This window comes from Oreochromis niloticus, linkage group LG8 (assembly GCF_001858045.2).
Source record: "Oreochromis niloticus isolate F11D_XX linkage group LG8, O_niloticus_UMD_NMBU, whole genome shotgun sequence".
Classification (NCBI taxonomy): Eukaryota; Metazoa; Chordata; class Actinopteri; order Cichliformes; family Cichlidae; genus Oreochromis; species Oreochromis niloticus.
This window is the reverse complement of record NC_031973.2, coordinates 26,067,940-26,094,495: the sequence shown is the minus strand read 5'-3', so window position 1 is coordinate 26,094,495 and position 26,556 is coordinate 26,067,940. Positions and strand designations below refer to the sequence as shown.

Here is a 26,556-nt window from a genome sequence, read left to right as displayed (position 1 = left end):
CTCCGTGGCCAAGAGTTTTTGCATATTATATGTCCTTCTCAGCTCAAGCAGCCCACTCCCATCTGTCTTTGCCTGCTACTAAGAGCCATATCTGCTCAGCTCCGAGAACAACAATACTGGTCTAACATTTCACTGATAATGAACATGTGACCTAACAACAGAAAGACGCCAACAGGAAAGCAGCCAGGAAATGCAGAGAAAACTCCAAGGGTATTTTATTAGTGTAGTACATGAGATCTGTTAACCTGGAAGATCTTGAAGCTTTGGAGATGTATCGATGGTATGTAAATGAAGTCCTCTGATAAAAAACAACCAGAATCTTGTTCCGATTGATGCTGTAAGGTCAAACTTGGAGGGCAAACATTCCTGGATCCCCAACCCCCGGGCCACGGATCGTTACCGGTCCGTGAGTCGTCTGGTACCGGGCCGGGAGAGTTGAGGCTGTGAAATTTATGGTTTTCAGGGTTTTTATCGCTTTTTATCGTTATTTTTTTAAATCATTTTTATAGGTAACTCAGTTTCCCTGGGTCTTTTCCCGTGTGAGACGTCTGATGTGGTATTAAGGTTTTATGGAGCATTTCTAAAATAATAATCTGGCAAATGGCTTTCGTGATGTTAAACATGGTCACTTCTTGCTCTAAAAACCAACACGGTAAATGCAGAAAGATCCTAAATGGCACTCAAAAGAATCCCGAATCGAAAGCTATGTTCTATCTGCTAATTTCCTCCTTTTCTTGGATAAGTTACTAGGTCTCACTAGACAGGAACTTTCACTAAAACATGATTAACATCTAGACAGCCGGGCCCAAAGGCAGATTTACTGTGTCACAAAGACCAAATAACAATGCAAGATGATAGGAGCCCTAAGCTGGCTCCTGTATTGCTGCTACGTCAGCTTCTATACAAGACATCGGGTCTTGCTTACACCCTTGGCTTGGTCTCGTCTTGTTTTCACAATTCTACTCTGAAACTGTGAAAACGAATTTGCAAAAGCGCATGTTTGACTGAGAGACGTGCGAAGTAAATGAAGGCCGTCTTCCCTCTGCAGGCACAATCACACACTGTAGCACTAAGCTCTGCTGTAGCTGTATCTGTGGTTTGACTGTCATGTTGTTTCTTACACTCTTTCCATTTCTTTTTCAGTGCACAAACCACGCTATTCTCTGTCACTGCTGCAACTGGAAATAGCTCTGATTTTCTTTTGTAGCATGCCGTTTATCCATCGTTACTTCTCCGCGACCACTTTTCATTTCTGTAAGAAATTACCAGACGATTTTTCAAAGACACATGAAGGACAAATATAAAAGTGACCACCGAGACCATCAAAGAGAAAACTTAGCTGAGATGCTGTCGGAGAGTGTGTAATTACACACAGTCGTAAGTCTCCAGAGGTTGACATGTGTTCATGCTCTCGAGCCCTGTGGGACCACAGAGGTCTGGGTTTTATCCTTTGCTTCTTTCACTGAGGGCAGCAGTTACATGTAATGGATTCATTCTCCAAGGACAGTTTGGGCTTAAATAGTTACTGACTAGCAATTGATTACCCCTAAATGGGTAATGAGATGGTTTCCATTAAGAAATGTGTTGTCTGTCCTCATCCCAGGTGCCTCTAATGGTAATGAAGTGCATTCCTGTTTCCTGGATTCCAAACTCGTACCCAGAGTGGCCTTTCAGGACAGTTAGTTTCACTCATTACTGGTTTCCCCAGTGCTTCCTGTTATCATTCTCTCGCATAACAACACTTGAACTGACCCAGAACCTACTAGTTTGTTTAGATACAAACAGCATCTGAGTTTCACAGTGATTTAATGCTTAAAAATGCATCATTTGAAGACCAAGATCAGGACTTGTAAATCTCTAGCAAATACAATTGGTCTTATAGTTTAAAAGGCTAAGTAATACCACCCTCCATGCCTAAATGCATAATGTTTCTCCTTCTCGTTAAGCCTGATTATAAATTGAAGGGTTTAGAGTCAGTATTCAGAGATGGAGTTCACTGTGCGGTTTGTAAGTGCTCCAAATCCTTATCCTTCAAAGACATATCCATTTACCTCCAGTGATTGGCTCAAATATCTTCGCAGTTTGTAAAACGAACCTCTTTATGCCAGACTTTCTGTTGAGGAATAGAGCTGGAATTTCATTTGGCTCTCCCGGGTCTCCAGACAGCATCCCCACAATGTGTTACAATAGTCTCAGCCCTTTGTTTTTCTGCTAATCAGTAGCAGATGTGCGCAGTTTGGCTACATGTTCTCTCTCTCTCGGTCGTGTTCTTCAGCTGTCGGCTGTGTGTGCTCATGTGCTGACTCTGGAGCTCTGGAGCTTTCCGTCCAACCTCAGGGCCATGCCAGTTTCTTGTTCTCTGTGTGGCAGCGGCAGCAATTCCGCCTGCTCCGCTATGATGTCATTGATGGTTGCGAAATGCTTGAGGAAATGAGAACCTCATTGAACCCAGGCTGTACATTTCTTCTGCACCAGCAGTATAGCCTAATCTTGTTTTTAACTCCAAACTTTAGGTCAACAAATAGGAAAAATAGTGAGTAAACATCATTTTTATCTTGGATCTAAAACTTTTCATCATTACTGACATTTATTATTTTTCTGTTTTGATAGAGGACAGCATCTCTGAGTCAGATTCCTGTCGAGGATCTCAAAGATCCCTTGCCTCCTCACTGGAAATGCTATATGTCTCCACAAGGGCGGCGATACTATGTCAACACCACAAACAACGGTAAGCGAAAATGTAATGTGGATTTTTTAGACCTGCTGTGACTGCTGTGAGAAGAAGCTGGAGCCAGAATATCACTAGCCCAGCTTTTTGTGGCTCGCTTTCCTATTCAAGCCTAAGGGCCCTCTTCAGTTTTTGTTTTTGGGCCCAGAGGTCACTACTTAAATGGTAAATGGAGTGGTACTGATGTAATGCTTTTCTAGTTTATGTGTACACTCAAAACTCTTTCTTACTACAAGCCTCATTCACCCATTCACACAGGCCTCAGCGCTTTTTAACCTAACACTTACACTGCGATGGATGTATTGGGGAAAGTCAGAGTTCACTGTCTTGCCCAAGGATAATTTGGCATGCAGATGTGAGGTGCTATAATCGAATCACTGACCTTACGATTGGTAGACAACTAGCTCTGTCACCTAGTTTGTTGTTTTTTGTTAACCTAAGGCCAGATTTACTAAACAGGGCAAAATAGAATATGAAATAGTACTCACAGGTGTGGTTAGTTTTACAGGCAACTTATAAAAATAGAGCTGATTTGTCAGTTAAATTTAATAACAAACACAGAATAAGTCACAGTTTTTTCAGCGATAACTATTGACACTATTAACAGTAAATCTCATATCACAAATGTCAGTAAATCAGTTTGTGTGCTTGATCTTGTCATGAGGTTTCATTATTAGCTTTAGCACGCTATGGAGTCAAGCTCAGCAGTTTCGCTGAGCTGTGTTTCATTCCACATTAGCTAAAAAAATCATCAGATACAGCTATGTAAGGGTAGTGACCTTCCAAAACAGAGAAATGGAGACCTGAGTGAAGTAGTTTTCAGCTGTTATTAGTTATTGTTATTAGCTTCACAATCTAGCTAGCTGGTGCCCACTGCCTACATGCTAAGCTAGGCTAATCAGCTCCTGACTTGAGAACCATACTTGGCACAGAGTGTTGCTAGGACCAAACACGCTACCTTTTGATCAAAGCTCTTTACTTCTGAGTTATATTCTTAAACCACATTCAAAGGGCATCACACTAGAACATTTATGACACTGTCTCCTTCCTTCTCTAGAAAAAAAAAGTGCCAACCACACACTTCCTTCCAGTTACACAGTGAACGTCAAACCAGAGCTTCAGTTTTCACTTTGTATACTACACATGATAGTCAATATTAAAAGTATGCTGAATTAACTATTAGCAGTTCCCTTTTGGAATTTACCCCAGAATGTAATAACAGCTGTAACCATGCGTTCTGATACTAGTTACCCTTAAGGGCAAATTCTGTAGTTCCAATAATCATTATGTTTTGGTCATCAGTGTGTAAATGTAATGGAGCAATACTTCAGAGAAGTATTGGTATTTTTTGCAAAACCCACTAAATCAGTTTATTGAGAAATTAGAACTCAGGCTTTTGTAGGTTCGCCTGGGTTTATGAGTTGGTTTATTTCTGCACATTTTTTTCTTTAGCTGTCATTATTAATTTTTGCACTCTGACGCTTGTGCTGTCTGTTGAGGTTTCTTTGTTAATACTTATTTCTAAAAGACATGCTTATAAACATTCATTTCCCATTTGTCACATTGAAGTAAAAGATTTCCTGCTTTGCTCTCAGACCGCTCTTTGAATTCTCGATAATATGTTTTCTTTCATGAAACAGAAAGCTAGCAGAGCTCTATTTTGATCTTTAAAATGATACCTGCGTGATTTAATGTGACTGTAATCCGGCCGAATGTTCACTCAGTGTCTGTTGTAGTCATGGTACCAGAGAGAGACGCCGTCCATCAGGGCCTGTAAGGACAGACCCTGCTGATAGTGCCTTGTTTCTGTCAACACAATCACCTCTCAGTGTCTCCCTGATTAGACACACACACTCACACACTGGCACAGAGACAGCTTAATACTATCCCAGAGTGAAGTCGCTATAAAACTTGACTGATGACACTAATATCTTACAACTATCATGTGCCTTTGAGTTAAATAATAAAGGTAAGAGTGGTTTATACATGCAGCTGTCACACAAGCACAACAGTGCACATGGACAAACCTGTGTGCAAACCATGCATACAAAAGTCTATGCACAAATCAAAGGGTCATCAATTTTTTCATCCCTGCATTGATTCATTTATTTGTAATAATGCTAATGTTATTATTATTATTATTATTATCATTATTATTATTATTATTGTTATAATTGTTGTGGTTGTTGTTATTCTTATTAGTATTACTAGCATCCTTTACCTTCAGGTGAAAATCAACAAAATCAAGAAGTCAGTAAATGTAAACAATCCTCATTTCCTCCTACTAAGGCAAAATAAAAACAATTTATATTCAGTAAATTTTTCTGTCACTCAACCTGAAGACAGTTTGGCAGGGGCTCTCGTTTCCTGCGCTGCGTTCAGACAGAGAGCTGGCTCTCAGGCTTGGAGATTGGACCAAACGCTCACTTTTCAGTGTGAATTCCTACCAAAACACATAACCACTTGTCAGTAATAAGACCTGACAGAACAGTTAGAAACATTATTCATACTTGGCCTTCTGTTGTGAATCAGCTTGTTGTACTGGTTTCACATGTGCACCTATCTTATTCATATAACTGGGATTGTGGCCTAGCAGTGACTGATGACCCTCACAGCGTGCTCGCCTCTGATCACGGCTGCGGCGGTCATTAGCACGGATCTAAACTTAGCTGAGGTCTCCACCCGGGCACGAGACCAGGGGTTTCTCCTTCTGCTCCTTTAGGATTTAATGAGGTGCTTAAGTGCTGCTGTCTTAAAAGTTGGACCCAACCCGCACTCTCACCGGATAAGACTGTTGTTGAATAGTAAAAACATCTATTTCTCCCTTTCACATTATTCCACTGAGAAGTCAGCAGATCTTACTTGTTTTTATGCGTTTGGTGCTACAAAAGGAGTCCCACAATGTTTCCTACGAGGAAAAAAAATGATTAATTTTTCATAACTTTTTTTGTTGTTGTTTTTTTCACACATCAGCAGCATCTGTATCCTGGCTCATAAAAAAAGCAATATTGTTGCTATGGTGTTGTGAAACTGGCCTCACAGGGCATGGAAAAACCTGCAGGACTTATTTTCTGAGTCTTAGCTGCACGATGACTAAAAGCTTAGAGAACGCTCGGTCCTGACGCACGCACACAAACACTGTACTACAGGTCTTGTGGTTCTTTTCTCTTCACTACCACAGCAGCTGTTTCCAAACAAACCCATTTGATACAATTTTTAGGTATTTATAGCATCTCTGCTATTTTCTTTGGACTTCCCTTTGGTTACACTAAAGTTCAGCGAGATTAGATTGTATGTGTGTGTACGCGTGTGTGTGTGTGTGTATGTGTGCGCGCGTGCGTGCGTGTGCATTTGTGTTTCTGTGTCACCATGGTAACAGCAGAGTGCGTGGGTGAGGGCTGCATGTCCTTGTGTTGGGGATTGTTTTTTTTCTAGGTTTTCCTTCCTGTGTTGCTGGGTGCAGCAGAGCCGCGGTGCTGGGTGTTGCAGCTTGTACCCACCGTCTCCTCAGAATCTCCACTCATCCCAGTGAACCAGTGGGCTGCTGGATAAACATACAAAGTCAAAGACGTTCCAGCCACAGCACACATGCTGTAGAGTCAGAATCAGTTCCAGTATTTTGAAGGCTGAATTATAAAAGCAATTAAATCTGCCCTGTGATGACATACCTTTTTTGCGAAAATATGCAACATTAAATGTGTATAAGTTACTTTTCAAATACAGTAAACTACCAAAATTCAGCTCAACATTCAGTTAACATATTTGATTCACTTTTTCCATGAGATTAAGTTAACATAACTAATAAGTACACAAATACACTCACTGATATTAACTAGAACTGTTACTAGATTTAGCCATTCTTATATTTTTGCTTGTTTTACGTTATTGTATTTTTGCACAACTCTGTTGCTTGAGAAGCTCGCACACAAGAATTTCACTCGCATGTACTGTACCAGTGTACCTGCACATGTGAAGTGACAATAAAAGTGATTTGATTTGATTTGATTTGATTACTGCTGTGGGCAGGCATGCGTCATTACTCATAATTAACTAGAACTGTTGCTCATTAGTGTTGTCCAGCACATACAAAATTTTAATTACCATTTAACATAACAATGATGTATTTGGACTGTGGGAGGAAAACCCAGTGAGAACACAGCTTTTAAGCTTTTTTTCAGGTTTCACTATTGTTTCTGTACCTGCGTTTTTATATGTCATGGAAGTGAAGTTAAATAAAGTTAAGATAGATGACCCCATAAATTATCCACTCATAAGAGCCTTATCAAGGTGGCTACTGGCAAGACTGCTTCTAAAGGACTTTACTTGAATCTGACAAAAATTAGTTTACAATATTATAAGTTCACATAAGGTACACAGACAGTTTACACCATTTATGTTTAGTGTTTTTGATTGTTTTCCCCATTTTTCTGCATATTAGGAAAAGCACACGTCACTGAGTCTACTATTTGGAGATAACACAGTGAGTGAACGGGCTGCTTCGACTGATAAAAACCAGATACAGGAGGTAGCTAATCCATCAGGGACCTGTGTCATATGGTTATGAATAAAATATAGCATCAGTGTCAAAGCTAACTAGGCCATTCTCCTTCTCCCTGTTTCGAATCAGGGATCTCTCTCAGTGTGGCATCGCGGACAATAAGCTGTCGCCGTGTTGCTACTGGACCTGCTGTCGACTAGTTTCATTCATTCATTTTTACTTTTAAGCATCGCTGTCTTCCGTTGTCAGTCACACTGTACAAAAAGAGAATCCGAGATGTTTGCTCAATCTGAAAAGAAATGAATGCTTTTATGATCCATAAATGAGCCCGTGCTGATGCAGCTTGGATCATTAGATGACTTCATTCTGTCACTGATTTCATGAATCTGCTCATTAAGACCCATGTGAAACCTGAAAAGGGCGGATAGAAAAGCGAGTAAACTGTGCAGTCTTGGGTCTCTATTCTGTAATCCAGGCTGTCAAAGTAATTTAGGATGATTGACAACTTTTTAGACTTCATCTCCTCTGTGACAAGGCAGGCTGATGAAAATCACTCCTGCTGCTACATATGTATCACTCTATCTGTATGAACAAATGCAGCAAATGCTAAGACTGATGTGTGAAAAAACCCCAAAACCAAAACCAAAAAAAACCAGTTTGATGGAAATGATCAGAGCCAGTTGCCTGGAAACTCAATCTGTTCCTCTCTGGGATTGAACATATAGTAAATATGTGGGCTTTCGCACCTTTTTAATACATATAAAAGTGCTATTTGGTTGGAAAAAATATTTACGGGCAATTCATATTGAAAATGATTGTGATAGCCTTCGTTAATTTGTAAATCTAGTTTAAATCTGAGTAACAGGGATTTATGAAATTGTATTTTTAATGATGTTTTGAATGCTATTCCTCTGGCAATACATGGAATGACAATAACAAGCAATTTCCCTCTGCTAAGAAGGTTATACAATAATTTTCTGCTTTAATATCCCATTTTTCTTACTGTATCGATTTGTTTGTGACAGCCTAACAGAGAGGAATTGATACATTTATGGCCAGCGAGTGCCGGCTCTGCCCCGATGTTGTACATCAAACATGAAGGCACAGCCTCTCTCCATAAGCCCGCTGCCAGTTATCCCCTCCATGCGTGTCATTTGAGCTGATGGGCTTGGCTCCGTTGTCTCCTCTGCTAAGCAGCGCCAAATAGAGCAGGGCCGGCCTAAAAGACCCGAATGAAATGAGAGCTCTTTACCTGTTTGTGCCTATTCTCTCTGTGATCATAGAAAATAGCTAATTGAGCCCAGCACTGTGGTCAGAATGGACATCAGTGAGTTCAAATGAAAGGGGTATCCTCTAGGATCTGCATTGGACTTGCTTTTTCAATCTTCATTCGCCAGCAGCTTTTCCAGCAGGAGTGAAACAGGGATAGATGTTGGGAAAGTATCATCAGTACCTCTGAGAAGCTTCATTAATACTTGTTTTTGCTTGGTTCAAAGCTTGTACCTTTTGTACAGCTACAGTTCAACCAGGGAAAGAGAACAGGTGGTTGATAAAAGACGTTTATATACATTTTTTGTAGCAGCCAGAACAGATAAATGTCATTAAAAAAACAAAGGCTGGGTAGAGCTTCAACTTCCACATGACTTCAAAGCGGGAGTTCTTGCATTTCAGTTGGCCTGTGATACTTCTGTAGTCCAAGTAAAGTTTACTCTGTGGTGTTTCCATTATTAAGTGTATAGTACTTTTTGTAACTCTGCAATGCAAAAAAATAACGAAACTTTCACCACTGGAAAGAGGACAGCGTTTCCTCAGTGGGTGTGTTGAAACACATTCTGGTGTTTGCTGGTGTTTGATATTTCTAATGTTCCAGAAAAACATGCTAGAACTGGCAAAAGGCAAATATTTTATATTAATATAAGATACTATATTTCTATATATTTGCGTCTGGATGAACAGAGACAGTAGCTTGAATCTCTATAGTAAAATCTTGATATTTGGCAAACGTCCTTCCACTTTAGCTGTATTTGAGCTGGAAGCATCGCCGATATAAACACTGTCCCTGTCCTTCCAGTGTGGAAAATGTTCATCTTGTCCAGTGCAACAGGTTGATCCAGGAGGTTTTGATGGAACGAGGTTTCTGTAGAGCTGTAGCCACGACGCAGCAGTCTCTGATTTTCTGTTGCTAAGTGATCCTGACTCTTATTTCATTCTTAAGAACTAACGTAGGGAGAGGAATATGAATTAAGCAGACTTCACTCTTATCCCGTCTTTCTGGGTGTGATGAGAGGCAGAGCAGGTCAGAAGTTGTTAGTTTGATGTTGGTTCTTCCAGTCGGCATGTCTTAAGTTTCTTTGGGCAAGATGCTGAACCCCATGTTGCCCTGATGTATGCATCCAGAGAATCAAAGACATATCCCTTCAAGGCACAGAATAAAAGAGGCGCATGAAGGTGAAGTCCATTTGAATGCTGACAAAATAATGTCAGAAGTCAAAAGGTTATTAGGTTTAGGTCTGTAGGTCAGCCTATCTAGCTACATCTTGCTACTAAAACAGTGACAGTTACATTTTACACATTTACAAATGTTGTCGTCAAATTGAAATTGACACACATTATCTCTTTGATTATAACAGGTTCTAGAAACCACTTGCACTTTAATCTCGATTACGATCTGGGTTTTCAAGGATCATTAAAAATGACTGAGCCGATTATTAGCACCTCCCTCGTGCTTTACTCTCGCGCTGCTCCGTGTGGCAAATCGAGCGTACCTCTCTGCGTTTCGAACACGCGTCACAACAATTAAGAGGACCCGAGGGAAGCTCGGAAAGCTCGGAAAGCTAAGCAGAAGTTATTTGGAGAGGATAATGGCTGCTGAAGAAAGAATGCCGTTGGCTGAAAAGAGAGATAAAACGACTTCAGTGGTGTGGAAACCAATGTTCCTTCTAAGCTGCGCACGTGCGCAATTGCGCACTGCTGGCACGGTCTCTGCGCACAAAAAAAATCTAACCTGAATTGAAATTAAAATTAAAACTTTAACAATTCTGTTTTGCAGTGTTAGTCAGTAAGTGACTGGCTGCTCCTGTATGGGATTAGAACGATGCCACCTTATCCTATAGTCCAGCCAATAATGCGATTCACATTCGTATATACGCAGCCAGTCAACATCGTTGACAGGCTATGACAGCGTCCTTATGTGCCGACACCGGTGTTTTAGCGAGCAAAGCGGCGTGGCTGATGTGCAGTGAAGCCACATTAATGACAACGTCAACAACCATTGGAGATGTGAGCAGGACAGACGGAACAATTGACGGAAAAAGTGTGGACTTTATACGAGTTTTTTAATTGTGTTGATAGGCCACTAACACCAGAGTTGTGATTTAAAAAAAAATATGCAATGTTTGGTTTTCTTCCTGAATACTATCGTTGTTTATATTTACTGCGGGAAGAAACGGTAAAAACTGCGTTTTATAAGGAAAACGCTCGAAAGCACTCTCCGCCTGTGAGCAAAAACAACACCAAAAAAACCCCCACCCTTTCCTATTGGTCGAAAAAAGTACCGTGTCGACCAATCAAAGAATGATATGGCAACGTGGCATCTAGTTGTTAAGAAACGGGGGGAAGTTTTAGGAGTGACGGCGGTGTTCTGAGATGTGAGAGATTTGAGACGTTTAGCGCAAGTCTTGTGTAGTTAGTGTGTAGTTAGTGTGTAGTGTAGTCAATAGTTTTGTTGTGTGTGTCAGAACAATGAGGCGGCTGCTGAATGTTACAGTTGTTACAGCAGTGATACATCTCCTGTTGTCAGGCCTGCAGGTATCAGGCTGTTGTTCTCCTTTATCTCATAGTGGACAGAAATTATTTTTTGGAGTGTCACAAATAATTTGTGTGGCATCAGATTTGATGCAGAACAGCTGATTGTTCTGTAAATAGTTTGAAATGTTTATTTAAAAAAACGCCTTGGCTGCATTAAAAAAAAAATAGCTGCAAAAAACTTTGTTGTTTGCCAAACTGAGTTACTTTTTTGAAGTAGTAACTATATAATTAATTGCCCAACATTGGTCATTATATACTGTATTTGGCAGACAGAGAGTTACAGACTCTCCCAGACCACAGACTCATACTCATAATACAAGTCAGAGCTTTATGAAAAAAAAAAAAGAAAGAAAGTTGTGTTTTCAAAATTGGAGTTCAAGTTATTTTTACTTCCAATAGTGTTAACATACTACACAGGTCATGAACAGGATTTTTTAAATTTTCATTGTAAGTGGGCTAAAGCAGTTAATTAAAAGTAGTCTAACATAAATGTAAATGCTGTAATTTGATTATTTTTAATAAACCATGTAACTTGGATGGATTAGATGCTGGCGTGACCACAGTGCACACGTCTGATGTCGCTCACAGTGGTCCAAGGGGACCGCTCAGGGAGTTTGTGTGTTCGCTCAGACACATGAAATATTTGAGGGAACATTGGTGGAAACATTATGGGTTCGCGGAGTCAGACGTGGATCAAATATTGTGCAGCATTTTGAAGTTCACTAAACATAGATGTTTCCATTTTTCATTTATTTTTTATATTGCAAACATTTGCACTGTAATCAGTATTTGCACACTATTTTAGATTATTTTTTGACAATCTTTAAAGCCATTATTCAATACATTGTTATTGTTAAATAAATATCGTCAAATAATCGAGATCTCAATTTCAGTGAAAATAATCGTGATTATCATTTTTGCCATAATTGAGCAGCCCTAGCCCCACGTTAAAAATACAAACACTATAAATCAAAATTAGAGCTGATACATGATGTAGAAGTGAAACAGAATGGATGCCCTCTGACTGCGGTCGATATGTGGCTTTTTTTGAGTTTAACTGCTGACTACAACAAGACCTAAGTTCCATCTGTGAATCACTTCTTCTTATGGTTTCCAAAGTTGTTTCCAAAGTTGTCAAAATAATGTAAGAACTGGTGTTACTTTGTTAATGTCATTGTGTTCTTTTCTTCCCCTTCTCCCAAACACCAACAGAGACAACATGGGAGAGACCGTCGAGTGCACCGGGGACGCCAAAGAACTCCTTCCGACACAAGAACTCTCTGCCAGCAGGTACTGAATATTTATTTCTCCAACTCAGCCTCTTTTACTTCAACTTCCTCAAGTTATAATGCCACAGGGCTGTGAATTCTCTGAAGATTCCACAATGGCACAAAGCACCCACTCACATACACACCACACACAGTCACTTCCTGTAACTAACTTAATCTGTAGCCTCAACTAAAGAATTAAGGCCTGCAGTGTCCTTCTTTTGGCTCTGCTCCTAAAAGAAGACAGAAAGAAAGAAAGAAGCAGTAAGGTTTGTAAGTGGTGAAATACAGGAAGTGGGCTATGTTCATTCACTTTGGTTAGAAATTACTTTTCTTTTCTTGCCTTGTAAATAAAAGAATAGAGAAAAAGTTGGCCATGTTGACTGTGTGAGTTACATTGTGAGTGTTTAGTAAGTGGAGGTTAGTTTATTCTTAATAAAAGCCATTTAACGTCTCTTTTCAGTGGTAGGAATAGTTTGGATTGCGGTTGTTGTTATTTTCACAGGTAATCCTGTATTTTCAGTGTACTATGACCAAGATTTTCAAAATAGGCGTAATTTTTTTATTCAACATGATCCAAAATGAGCGACTGACCACATAAAATATTTACCGAGGTCAAAACAGAAAACAGTTTTCTCATATCTGCAGGCCTTCTGATAAAATCCAGGTTTAAGACACTTTCGATATTGGCTTCATTCTTCTGACCCAGAAACCACGTCTATGTTTTCCTTTAGGTTCTTAAACCAAATGATCAATTAAAGTTTGTTAAGCTGTAAATATTCATACTAATAGAAAATGTGTTAGGTTAGCATAAATAAGCGTTTCCTGTAAATTACATTTTAAACTAAACGAAAACTTTTAGATTTTATCTTATGTCTGGAAAAAAATAAGTCAAACACAGTCACATGGGTCATTAACAATAAAGCACAACTATTTTTTTCTTTTTATCTAACAACACGAACAACGTTTAGTTGTAGGCTAAGATTGTTAGCTAATTATCTTATTAGCTGCTCTTTCAGGCTAGCTACTGATCCTTTAGCTTTGTTCTTCTAAATCTCTGTCTGAAAATATTTCAATTCAGCGATTTACTGTAAAATTTAGGTTTTTACATATATAAACCTTTAAGAAATTCCCAGTGTAACCTGGTGGTGGATTTATCTATACCACAAGCTGGTGTAATGTAGCTAGCTGATTATGTGTGTTTGATCCATTAAAGGCGTTTTCAAGCCACAAAGAAGAAGTAAGTTCAGTTCAGTTGTGGCTTGGTTCAGCTCTTAAAGATGAGGAGCAAACTCCCATATGATGAGGACAAATTTACATCTTATCCATAGAATCCTGAATGTCTTTCCTTCTGCCTGTCTTTATCTGTCCTGGTGTCTCTCATTTGTTTTTCCAGTGAATGGATTTCACTCAGGTGGTAGTCCCTTGCATCATGTGGAGCATTCACACAACAGTCTGGTTAGGAAGAGCAGTACAGAGCCCCAGGTAAAGCTGTCTGATTTTATTCTTTTTAGTCCTTGACTATATCACAGAAAGCATGGATGCAAAAGATCCGGATATTCAGCTGCCAAGGCTCGCTTGTTTGCTTGTTTTGAAGAAATTGTGTTGCTGTTTTTTAAAGTGTTACTATCCCAAAGACTCATAAATGATTACTTTTCACCCATTTTCTTTCTGATGTGAGTTGCCCAAATTTAGCACAAAAGTTGTGAAATGTCACATGGAGTGAAATTAAGTGTGCGTCTAAAATTGGTGGTGTTGGTGTCTTTCCAAGGTTTGAGACATACTTACCTCACCGCTGTCTCTTCGTGCTCTAAATCATCTTCCACCCTGCCAGGTTTTTCACAGGCATGACATTTAAACAGTCTGTTTGTCCTGCTGTATGTTCCCCGCCACATGTAGATAACTGCTTATTTTAAGAACAAGCGTACTATGAGTCAGTTTTGTCGCATAGTGTATCAGTTTAGGACACATGAGGACAAGAAGTTGGGGTTAGAGCTCCACAGGTGCAGTACAACTAACCAAAGTACTTGGTAATGGCATTGCAGTGGAGAAGAGATAAATAACACCTGTGAGGTTGGGGCAAAGCTGTTTAGACGCTTTGATTAAGAATTAAAACAATTTCCCAGTAAACTGGTCCGGCTCTATCAGGACGTTATTGTGGATATAATAATAAATGACCCTGCTTCTGCTTCTCTGTTGCAAAATCATTGCTTTAGGTTAGTTTGTCTGCCAACACAACTCAATCCATATCCAGTGTTTAGACACAATTAAAGATGTAATGATGTACAGCTATACTGATGATGCATGATGTCATGATCAGACCACCTCTCTCTTTCTCCGCTCGGTATTAATGGAGCAGCTGATGGCAGTTTGAGCACATTAATCCCTCCTACAGTATCTGCTCCCCTGATCATAATTAATCAGGCACTCAGGGTGCAGTTATACAGGATCCACCCACCAGTTTTTCACTCGCTGTCACCTCACTTCTCTCCTTTTCTGCATCGCGTACCCGTGTACACAAACCCACTCATTCAAAAACTGCAAACACGCACATGATGCTAATGACTCAGGGTCCTCTTCCCTTTTCTATCTATAATTATTTTGTGGAAAAAGAGGCGATAAACTCCCTGTACTTTCCATCTAGCTTTACTGTTTAACACTTATTTATTTATTTCACCCACTGCTGCTTCATCTCAGAGCACTGGAAATCACTCTATTCTGAGCTTAAGTGTTGGAAATCACACACGCATACATCAACAGTCACACAAAGAGAGAACGCAAGCCGTGCTTTGCTTTGCTCTGCAGAACTATCCTCCCTACTCTGCACAGCAACACACACACAAACACACATCCATACACACTAGCAGCAGCAGCAGCAGCACCAGGAGCACAGAGAGCGCCAGACAGACGCTAACAGCGCTCGCCTGGAAAACAACTGTGTTTGCGTGCATGTGCGGGCGGCAGTGTGTGTACGCCGAGCAGTCATGTCTGACACAGAGGATGGAGGTTTTGACGGAGCGTCCTTCTTCTCTCTGCAGTGCCCAGGATCGACGTCGCCCACGAGGAAACACAACAAAGAGACCACGGTCACGGTGAGTGGGGCAACTACTGGGAACTCTTAACTAACCATGAACTCACCCCAGAGCGCTACAATAGTCCCAAAGGACCAGCGGGGAAGAACTTGAGTCTTTATTTCTCAATTTATTAGCTAAAAAAAAAAACATTTCTAATGCAGATGTTCCTCCTGGTGGACTTTTTTATCCAACCTCATGATTTCTGCATCGTTTAAAATACATCAGCGCATATACTAACTAACTAAACTTTAACTGTATTGTAGCTGTAAATGCTTTTCATTTTCTCTTCAGTCTTGCTTTGTTTGTTTGTTTGTTTGGTTGTTGTTTTTTTTTATCTGTCCACTCCTGTGAGGAGTGTTCGATGCTTATTTTCAGTTGCTAGTGTACAGATACACAGTGACATCATCCTGTTCAGCATCCAGATGATTTCTCCTCTGCTGTCAGGTCATTACTTCCTGTTTGGCCTCACACTAGGAAAATAGCAGACATCCTGCTCCCAGGAGGTCATGGATTAAGCCCAGGCTTTTATTTTCTCAGGACATATATATATATGTATATGTAAGGGAAAGGGGGCATTTCTTGGCTTCCATAGCAACCAGAGCGATGCTATTGATAAGCAGATAGTTATAAGAGGAAACAGGAGTAATAATAATAATAATACATTTTATTTGAAAGCGCCTTTCAAAACACTCAAGGTCGCTGTACACAGTAGAGTAAAAAGCAACATAAAAGCAAAGAGTTTACACAATCATAAAACATAAACAAATTTAAAATAGCAGAGTGGAGAGGTTATGTGGGATAAGCTATTTTGAACAAGTGGGTTTTGAGTTGGGACTTAAAGAGAGAGAAGGTACAGATATTTCTTAAATCAGGAGGTAGGGAATTCCAGAGTCGAGGAGCAGAGCAGCTGAAAGCCCTGCACCCCATGGTGACAAGACGGGGGGAGGGGACGGAGAGTGAAAGGGAAGAAGAAGATCTGAGACAACGAGATGGGGCGGTGATGTTAACCAGATCAGAGAGATATGAAGGAGAGAGATGATGAATAGCTTTAAATGCGTACAAGAGTATTTTGAAATTGATACGATCCTTGACCAGGAGCCAATGAAGCTGCTGCAGAACAGGAGTGATGTGGTGGACAGAAGGGGTCCTGGTGATGATACGGGCAGCAGAATTCTGGATGCGTTGAAGCTTATGGATGGATTTTTGAGTAAGACCAAAAAGAAGTGAATTACAATAATCAATCCGGGAAGTAACAAGGCTATGGACAAGAATGGCAGTGGCATGTGAGGTGAGAAAAGGACGGACACGATTAATGTTGCGCAATTGAAAATATGCAGACCGAGTGACATTATTAATGTGTGAATTGAAAGATAGAGTACTGTCGAGGATGACACCCAAACTTTTCACAGAGGAAGAAATGGAGACCGGCGAGTTATTGATAGTAATAGAGAAACTGTTGGTTCTGGATAATGTTGATTTAGTGCCTACCAAGAGGAGCTCGGATTTATTACTATTGAGTTTAAGAAGATTAGAAGAGAACCATGAATTTAGTTCAGCTAAGCAGAGGGTGAGGGAGGATGGGGGAAGAGCAGAATCAGGTTTAGTGGACAGATAAAGCTGGGTGTCATCGGCATAACAGTGAAAATGGAGTGAGAAAAGGGAGGTGAGAACAGCAACACTTGATATCAAATGGCTACTACTGATGCCATCTGCTGACAGCGAAGTCTTGAAGAGGTCAGGTGACCTTCAGAAAAGTCACGCTTCTCTTCTTGCACAGGAGATACACACTTTGCAGTGGTAAAGGCCTGTTGTTTATCATTTTGAACACCACAGTGAGAATAAAAGGATGAGTAAATTAAAAAAAGATGAACCTACATTAATAAGTAGTATCACCAGACCAGTTTAGACTATTATACTGTAAAACATGTTTCAGTAACAATATCAAATTTAGATTGAAGTTTTTAAGTGTATACTTTGAAACACTGTTTCATTTTCACCCCTCAGGCTGATGGGGCATTGTTATCACTCTGCCAGGCGGGCAGGTGGACGACGTAGATTACTTGTAGGATTCTCAACATGATACCATAGGTGTATCTACTAAAAATCTCAGACAAGTTCAAATCCCAGTCACCTCGGCCTCGAGGCCACAGTTAGAGATCAAGTTTTCTAAAAGTCTTGTGAATGCAATCAATCGAAAAGGAAGTCACATCAGATTTTGAGATTGATGCCAGGTGAATCTACTAAGAGGCTGAAGCTGAGATTTTATTTTTATAAGACAAAAAGTCTTTTTTTTTTTTTTTAGCTTAACAAGAACAACTTGTCTACGATTGCTGGATTGTAAAAAATCAAAACAAAGCAGTGCACACCAATTGTAAGCCTTATCGCTGATGGGGTTGTATTCAGTGACACAATAACACCAATCCAACCAATCCAGCTAATGACATGTTGTAACTCTTGGCCTCCAAAAGAACGTACGTTAGAAAAATAACAGATTGTTGTGCTAATTACTGAACATGCTGTAACTTGTTCACTTATATTAGAGCAGATAAACACATGGTCATCCATGTGTGACGCAGCACAGGAAAAGTCAGGCAACAATGCTGACAGAGAATCCAAGCTGCACACTAAACAGCCAGGCAGTGATGCAATCAACAGCTGAACTTTCCACTGTTTTTTTGTTTTTATCTTAACTTTACCATCGGCAGCAACTTGAAAAACTGTGTTCTTGAACGGTTTCTGATGTATAAACCTCAGTATTTTGCCCCAAATCCTTTTAAGCTGTGAGCACTGTGAGTGTGACCTGACCATTTAACCAGTGAAATTTTGCCCCATTAATGATGCTGGCAACTTTTCCGTCTTTGGCTTGTGGCGATTACTGGATTGGGATCCATTGATGGTTTCTCGTAAACTTAGTGGAGTTTTAATCAGAACTTTAATCCTATGAACATGCTACAAGTGAGTACTTATCTGTACACATTGTTACTACACCACAATATTCAAAGGAAAGACACAGTTTGACTTCTTCAATCGTTTCTAGAAAAGAAAGATTTATTAAATCTAAGATCATACTTGTTATTAATCTCTGGCTCTCATCTACAACATGTCTGTTTTCCTGTCTTCCTTCTCTCACCCCAACTGGTCGCAGCAGATGGCCCCGCCCCTCCCTGAGCCTGGTTCTGCCAGAGGTTTCTTCCTGTTAAAAGGGAGTTTTTCCTTCCCACTGTCGCGAAAGTGCTTGGTCATAGGGGGTCATATGATTGTTGGGTTTTTCTCTGTATGTATTATTGTAGCGTCTGGGTGCTGGTTTAGCTCAGTGCGTTGAGTGGCTGAGAGTGGCCGGCCCGGGTTCAAGTCTGGTCCGTGTCCCTTTGCCGCATGTCTTTCCCTGCTTTCCTGTCCTTTCTTCACTGAGTCCATCAAAAAAAGCTGAAAAAGGCCTTGAGGCGACTGTTGTTCTGATTTGGCGCTGTATAAATTGAACTGAATTAAAAGTCAATCTGAAAGTTTATGAGAACTAAGTAAAACTTTAACATTTTGGAATTGAGGTTTTCACATGTTGCATCATATTTTTGGTGACTTTACATGTAGCTTTAAGACACCACCTTCAGAATTCTGTAATTCCTAAGGTGGAGCTATGTGTCTGCTATCTCACACACTGCTTCAGAATGTGAAGAAATCCCAGTCTGTGCCAACTGTGAGTGTTAAGCTCAGACTGGATATTGTTGGGAGGAGGGGTAAATTGTTAGGGTCACCAAAGGTCAGGAAAGAAAGTGCTGGAAGCTGTGTGTGTGTGTGTGTGTGTGTGTGTGTGTGTGTGTGTGTGTGTGTGTGTTCAAACAAACTAAGCCTTTCATTGGATACTTAGTTGGAAGTCACTTTTCCCTCATCTTCACCAAAGGAAAAGTGAGGGTCAGTTTAAAGCCCTGGTAGCTTTCAACCTCTGGACCTCCACAGTGATTAAATAGGAAGCCATTACTTCAAACAAATTATAAGCTTCATAAGCCAAGAAAAGGTTGAATTAGAGGCCCCTTTCTTCTAATTCATGCCATGTCAGAATATTGGCTCTGGAAAAGACATCAGCACAACCGTGTTTGTTGAATTCCCCTGAAAGGCGTGGCTTTGGTATTAGACCAGGGTGCCACTGAAGTTTCTTAAATGGCAACTGTGCATCATCACTGCAGGCTGATTACCTTGAGGTTAATGGGAATGTGAGAGAAAGCTCCTGTTGTTTGCTCTAAAGTGAAAACTTGTGTCTATATGTATGTCGTTATTGTGGAGATGTGTCTACTTTTTTTTCTGGGCTCTGTCTTTTCTGCTTCTTTTCCTTGTGACGAGAAGTTGAGTTGGCATCAAATGAATCTGCAGAGCGAGGTGTAGATTTTCATGGCAAAGCAACGTTTTTGTTCTGCTAAACCTAGAAGTGATGGATTGTCAAAGCAGCTCTTAAATCTGAGAATCTATTATGCGGTGTGAGTTCGCTCCTGAAAGCGGTGAGGTTACCTGTGGTTGTCTGCTACCTTTCCACACTATTGTAAAAGTTTGGGAAAAAAAACAATAAGAGCAGAGAGTAGTAGAGCATCATCAGTTGTGCTTCACAGCAGGGAGACTTGAAGCCAAAACACTCAAGAACACTGCTGCTGACAATTTACGACACCGCGATAATTAAAGGCAATCTTCCGGAATCCATTCCACTGATTGCTCTGAAACCAGAGTAGAGCGGAGAGTGTCGGGCTATAGAGCAGAACAATGTATCCTCAAAAAAGCTAAGAACCACAATGGCGCTGTGTTGACAATGCTGTCCCTGAGGACAGCGAGCACTGAACAAAGTAAACGAACAATGTCAGCTTGATTGTAAATGTTTGGGCTTTTTTCACATCGGCATCTTCTCATAGCTGCACGGATGAGAGAGGGTTGCCAGAGCAACAGAGCACACGCTACCTTGAATAGCAGTGCAGGTGTCTGTGTATGTGTGAGAGTGTGCGCGTGCACGTGTGAACTGCCTATCAACACAAGGAGCAATAACAGGTGTGTGAAATCAAAGTTATTCGTCATGATCCCATAAACTGCCCCATTAAACTGCGCTCCCTCCCCCCTGTCTCCTGCAGATCAACTGTGTGACGTTCCCATCACCCGCCTGCATGCCCGAGCAACAGCTACTGAAACCCAGTGAATGGAGCTACTGTGACTACTTCTGGGTAAGTTTACCTGAGAAGTAACTATTTTCTATAGATCAAGTCCAGAACCTACAAAAACATAATCTTTACAGGTAATAATAATTTCCCATTTCCCAAATATTTGCAGTTGAACATCCTTATGTGTTCATGTTATGAGAAACAACACTGGATCCTTTTCATCTTTCATCATGATTTCATATTTATGTCATCCTGGCCCAACTGCATGCTGAGAATCAGTATTGGCTTTAATAACATCCAAGACACAGCGCAGTAGGAAAACGCATTACATGTAACTGGCTGGAGCACAGTGAGGCCAGCTGGCCTCAGCTGCTCTGTTTGGACATCTCCTTCCCCTGCAGTGTAATTTCTACCAGGTGCAGTTTGTGTGGTAACACACTGTAATCACAAACACAGGTGACAATGCAGCAGAAAGAAAGAGATATTGGAGAAAGTGGATGGGAGAGCCCAGGAATGTCTGGTTTTCTGTAAAATGTGCAGTTCTCAAAATTCAGGATTATCTGGTCTCTGAGCTCCGATGTCAGTTTGTCATGTATAGTGTAGCTGGCCAAGCTACTGACTGCTTTCTGGAATTAAAGCTGTCCAGTGTTTAAGTGATTTCTAACAGGCTATACTTTAAGAGACTTTAGACATAGTTTTAACTATATGTATATGAAAAAGGTACAACTCAGCACCACTTCATTGAAATAGCTACTGCAATATTGTGCGTAGTCATGACCAACACTGAAGATGTCCTGCAGTCCTGTTGGCTGTCTAGCCATTGCAGTCTTAGCTAGCATCGTCTGCTTGCTGTCTAGCTCGCTATCAAATGTCATTTTATTATGTCCTCCATTAAAACTCTGAAAAATTAAGAAACACAGTCCTAATCAAGTGTTTTCAATCCAATATCAATTTCATTTTTAAAGCGCTCAATCTCTTAGTTCAGAGCGCTTCATACTGTAGGGTAAAGACCCTACAATAATACAGAGAATACCCCAACAGTCAGACAAATCCTGATGAGAAAGCAGTTGGTGACAGTATTCTAGGGTTTTACTGTTGGGGTAGTCACCGAAGACAACTTCAAACCTTAAAAGGTTCATGTCAATCGAAAAAACAGGATGAATGCATGGATAGCTCATCCCATGGATGCTGGGCAGCAGGAATATTTTGTACTGTATCTGCTAAGGTAAGCTTTAAGGTTCTTAGTGCCAGCGCACTTTTAGCAGTATGTTATATGTCATCCCTCTCTATATTTTTACTTATGTGATCGTAACCAATGATTAAGAAAAACATGACTTGCATTTTAAGGTGCTATTTGCTGCAATAAGTGAGTTGCTCACCCCAAGACGAGATAGCATATAGTGGACATATGTGACATTAGAGCAACATAGTACAGCTGCAGGAAGTGAAACCAAGATAGGAAGCTGAAAGCTTTTAAAATACTCTCTGCTAAAAAACTTGGTGCTTGGCAGGTAATAGCCAACTGGTTCAGGAAACACATGTCCAGCAGCTGTTTGCAGAAAACAGCTGGAGAGAGCTCTGATAAAGCATTGTAGCAACAGCAATGCCATCGATATGGTAACGAAATTGGTGGTTGGAGACAGAAGTACAATCAGAATTATTGTGACTGTGCAATGAATTAGAAGACGGTTAGCAGATCTGACTGCTCACAGTGATAAACCAGTAATAAAACAAAGTCAGCTTGTTATCTGTTTGCTACCAATTAGTGACTGAATAGCAATCTGTTTGTGATAATATTGCAAGAAATTGTGAAAAATCACTAATTCACATTATATGCATGATATTCATCATGCATATAATGATCATATTCATCATGCATATAATGATCATATTCATCATGATATTACATTGTTGTTTTGATGGTCACTGCAACTATTTGCAACTGGTTGCCAATCACCAACCAGTTTTTTACTAAGTCGCAAGGAGGCTTTTTGCTCTGATGTGACTGAGCCATGAATAAGTGAGCAGAAAGAAGCTAAAATGTCTTTTGAAGGTGAGATTTTTCACAGAAAGATTGAAGAGTTACAATAGTGGCAGAATAGCGCTACTCAAAAAGGGTGCTACAGTTTTCAGTGAAGCCACCTGATTCAGTTTCAGCTGGTGTCATCTCTTTGAGGGAGCATGCAGCATGTTGTTTATTTTACTTAGCGACTTTGTTGAGGTCTAATGTTCACGTGTGTGTTGCTAAGCATTTGTTTATTCACTGCGTTTCTCGTGTGTTCGCCTTGTTTATCTCGTTAGGCTGATAAGAAGGATCCCCAGGGCAACGGCTGCATTACAGGATTTGAGGTTTTGCTGCAGAAACAGCTGAAGGGGAAACAGATGCAGAAAGAGATGGCCGAGTTCATACGAGAACGGTATCTGCTACGTTCTCTTTTTTAATGTTTCGTTTTGTTCACACTTCATCCTCGGGTTACCGTGACAACCATACAATTGTCGTTAAAAACAAACCATTTCTCCTTTTTTCGTGCTCGGTCTTTCATGTACATCAGTGCATTGCACAATAAAGGAAATGAACATGGAAACATTGTTGCGTACATGCCGTGTGGTAATCACCCTCTACTTCCTTCTCAGGATAAAGATAGAAGAGGAGTACGCTAAGAATCTCTCCAAGCTCTCACAGATCCCTCTAGCAAGCCAGGAAGAAGGGTGAGTGGCTGTGAAGAAGAAAGACACACAACCTGCCCCCATCACAGAGCACCCTGTCACACATGGGTGCATGGATCAATATATTAAAAAAAAAAAAAAAGCCACATGTCAACATTTGAAAAGCACTGTGCCAGGCTTCTCACTTTGAAGCTGCTTTAGAGTTGTGCAGGCTGTAAGTACCGCGTTTTAGGCTCCTTCCTTTACAGTATATTCTGTAATTTTATTGCTCTTTAAGATCTTTCAGCTTTAAAACATTAGAGCTGGTTTAAATTAATTTACAATCACAGTGAACTTTATTGATAATTTATCCCCTACATATATTAAGTGTAGGATACAATAAACATAAAGTTATTCCAGGTTTGGGTAACAAACTTACAAACCTACTTACACTTAGCTCATGTGCTACATGTCATACCCGATCAGGTCAGGCTATCACATCAAAATTGTGTTTAAAACTATACAAATGTGAATTTTATTCCTTAGGAATCAACTTTTATCTTATAATTATTTTCACCTATTTTATACTTTTGCACTCAGTTTCCACAATCGCGCTTTAAAGTCCGCCATGAGTGATTTTGCTAGGTGTAAATTAACGCTAATGCCGAATTAGTCGGCCAATTAGACAATCCAGTAGACAGCTCCTCAGTGAGCAAGCCAATCAAGTTGCCAGTGGCACAAGACATCCCGGAGTGAGCCGGAGTCTGGAGGCCCTGTCAGTGAACCTGTGAAGCAATAAGGCCATCCTGTAAAACCACTGCATGCTTTGATCTCCATCCTGCAACACATTCCAGCTATTAAAAGAAAGCACAGGAGAGGAGACACAGACGCATGCGAAGAGAGGGGGTGTGTTAGGAGATTGAAGGGGAGTGGGGAGGGGAAGGTGTGAAGCCCTGCTGGGGGAAAGAGAGTTTGCAGCCACTCCTCTTTTATCCTGTTTGACAGCACACAGGATATCATGCTGAGGTGAGATCAGCTCTTTGTCTGATTCACCGAGGGCACACAGGAACATGTATGTGAATCTCTTAACCTCAGCCTTTAATAGAAGCTCAGGGGTTAACCAAAGTTAAACTGATGATTATTTGATGTTCACACTATCTAAATACGGATGAAGCACCATTTTTATTTAAATTATGATACATGTGGCGATGATGAAAGATTAAAGTGGCAATATAGAGCAGCAGAATCCTCAGCTAATAAGAAACTAATCACACAAACAAGGAATTTGTTGTGTTGCAAAAAGACAGTGGTGCAGAGATAGACTATAAATGATACTTCTACTTTATACAAATACTTAGCAATAATTAACATTGCAGCTAATTTGTAAAATTATCTTAAAATATAATGTTAAATAATTACATGATACCTAAGTTAACTTTACTACTTTACAGTTCATGTATTGTTTTTTAATGTTTGATTTTGTTTTTAGGCACTAAAACTTAGGTATAATGTACCAAGCAGAACTGCTCTTTTAAGATGGTGTTACAATAACTTGCAGTTCACTACTTTGCCAGTGATGTAACTTTGATTTTTTGTAACTTTTCTTGCCTAATCTCAGTGTAAGTCGTTCATGTGGTGCAACTACAGTATAAAACAAGGCTTTGGCTTGAAAACGACGTGGAAGTGCCTCTAACTTGATTCCTATTAATGGCCACCAGATGGCGAGACCTCTGGTTCCTAAAAGATTTCCAGTCCTGAAGTATTCTGGGAGAAAATGGCTCGCAGACTTGAAAAGTTTATGATCTCAGTCACTCATTTTGAGTCATACTGAATAAAGCATTGTTCATGTTGCTAATTTTGGTGATTCCAGGTTTTACAAAAGAAGATTACACAAGAAACACTCAGTGGCTTATGACTTGTGATTGACAGTGAGTGTGATAAGTAATAAGTGTGCGCCATCTTTTTTGTTTGTTAGATCTGGTTTGAAAACACCGAGATGATGATGGCAAAAAATGCTTGAGGCTTCAAATCAGGAATTCAGAAGCTAGTGGGTGACATCACAATTCAGTTCCTTTAATAATTCATAAAAAGTTTTATTTAGAAAAAAAGTGACTTTAAAACTTGCTGGCAGAATACCTGTACAAGAGTTGCATCTTTCTTTAAATATTACAGGCAAAACCAAATCACTCAGTTTAAAACATGAATGTGTGTTGTTGCTGATTTGGTTGCTTTGGTGGCTAATGTTAGCTACCGTTAGCTAGCTAACTTTCAGATTCTTCTAGACTTGAGCTAGCATATTTTGAATTCAGCAAAAATAACATAGGCTGAAAAATATTGCACGATTTATTTGACATTATTATCATTTTTATCAGACAAAGAAAGAAGGCAAACTGTAAATGGGTGTAAGGAGGGTTTAGCTACACTTACCCTACCTTTCAGTATTTACATGCATATAAGATAACCCCTCTTCATGCTAGGATGGTAACAGAGTGGGATGGAATTGTCCCATATAGAATCCAGATTATGCCAGCCAGCTCAGTCTGCCCACACCCACAAAAGTGCAACACAATGCTTTCATTATGCCGTCCCTAAGGCTGGCTCTGTTGTCAGACAGGACAATCACTGTTTTGTTGGTTGGTTCCTACCATCCGACCAGCCGCAGCCCAGAACCAGCCATCTATTTATTCCTGAATTTGCCATTTGTTTGGTAGGGATGTGAGGCATGTGACCATTTTTTTTTTTTTTTTTTTTTTTTTTTTTTTTTTTTTAATAGGTACCAATACTGTACTGTGCTGAATGGAGGAAGTACATGGCAAGAGATTCATTTTCCCTGAGATGCAGCATTTTGTTGCCAAGTGACTGTCACTTGGGAATGTAAGATTGCAGGCACATGACAGATATAATTTATTGAGTGTGAAGAATGTTTGAAGTGGTGCAGCTTTTCCAGTTTGGAATCATAATATCCAGATTCCTCTTGGTTCAAGGTTGGTCTTTCATCTGATGTCTTTTTAAGGTGGAAAGATACTGGAACTGTATGAGCTTTCAGTCTGGTCTGTATTGAGCAAAGAATAATAAAACAGCCTTCTTGCATGTAGAAAAGGAGTGTTCTCAAGCTTATTTTTCTATTCACAAAAAAAAAAAATGATTTATTAGGTGAAAAAATTATATTTCGATTCAATCATTCAAGTCAGTTTTAAGCACGCATGCCAAATATTTGATCGTTCCAGATTTTTGAATGTGAGATTTGCTGCTTTACTTAAACTCGTGTTACAGTCAGCTGAACATCAGAATAGAATAGAATAGCCCTTTATTGGTATTGTATATGTACAATGAAATTATGATTTTATGACTTGAGCAAAATATAAATAAATAAATATCCTAAAATAAAACAGAAGATTGCTAG

The 26,556-nt window shown here is 40.0% G+C and overlaps 1 protein-coding gene across 1 annotated transcript in view; it reads left to right on the top strand.

Annotated features, from left to right (window-relative positions):
* The window catches only part of gas7b (growth arrest-specific 7b), a 58,694-nt gene that overhangs the window by 17,594 nt on the left and 14,544 nt on the right, over positions 1 to 26,556 (top strand). The window contains exons 2-8 of the mRNA XM_003438655.5: positions 2,611 to 2,728; positions 12,246 to 12,323; positions 13,698 to 13,786; positions 15,340 to 15,393; positions 20,481 to 20,570; positions 22,809 to 22,924; positions 23,142 to 23,216. Of these exons, the coding sequence (XP_003438703.1) occupies positions 2,611 to 2,728; positions 12,246 to 12,323; positions 13,698 to 13,786; positions 15,340 to 15,393; positions 20,481 to 20,570; positions 22,809 to 22,924; positions 23,142 to 23,216 (620 nt within the window). The remainder of the gene's footprint in view (positions 1 to 2,610; positions 2,729 to 12,245; positions 12,324 to 13,697; positions 13,787 to 15,339; positions 15,394 to 20,480; positions 20,571 to 22,808; positions 22,925 to 23,141; positions 23,217 to 26,556) is intronic.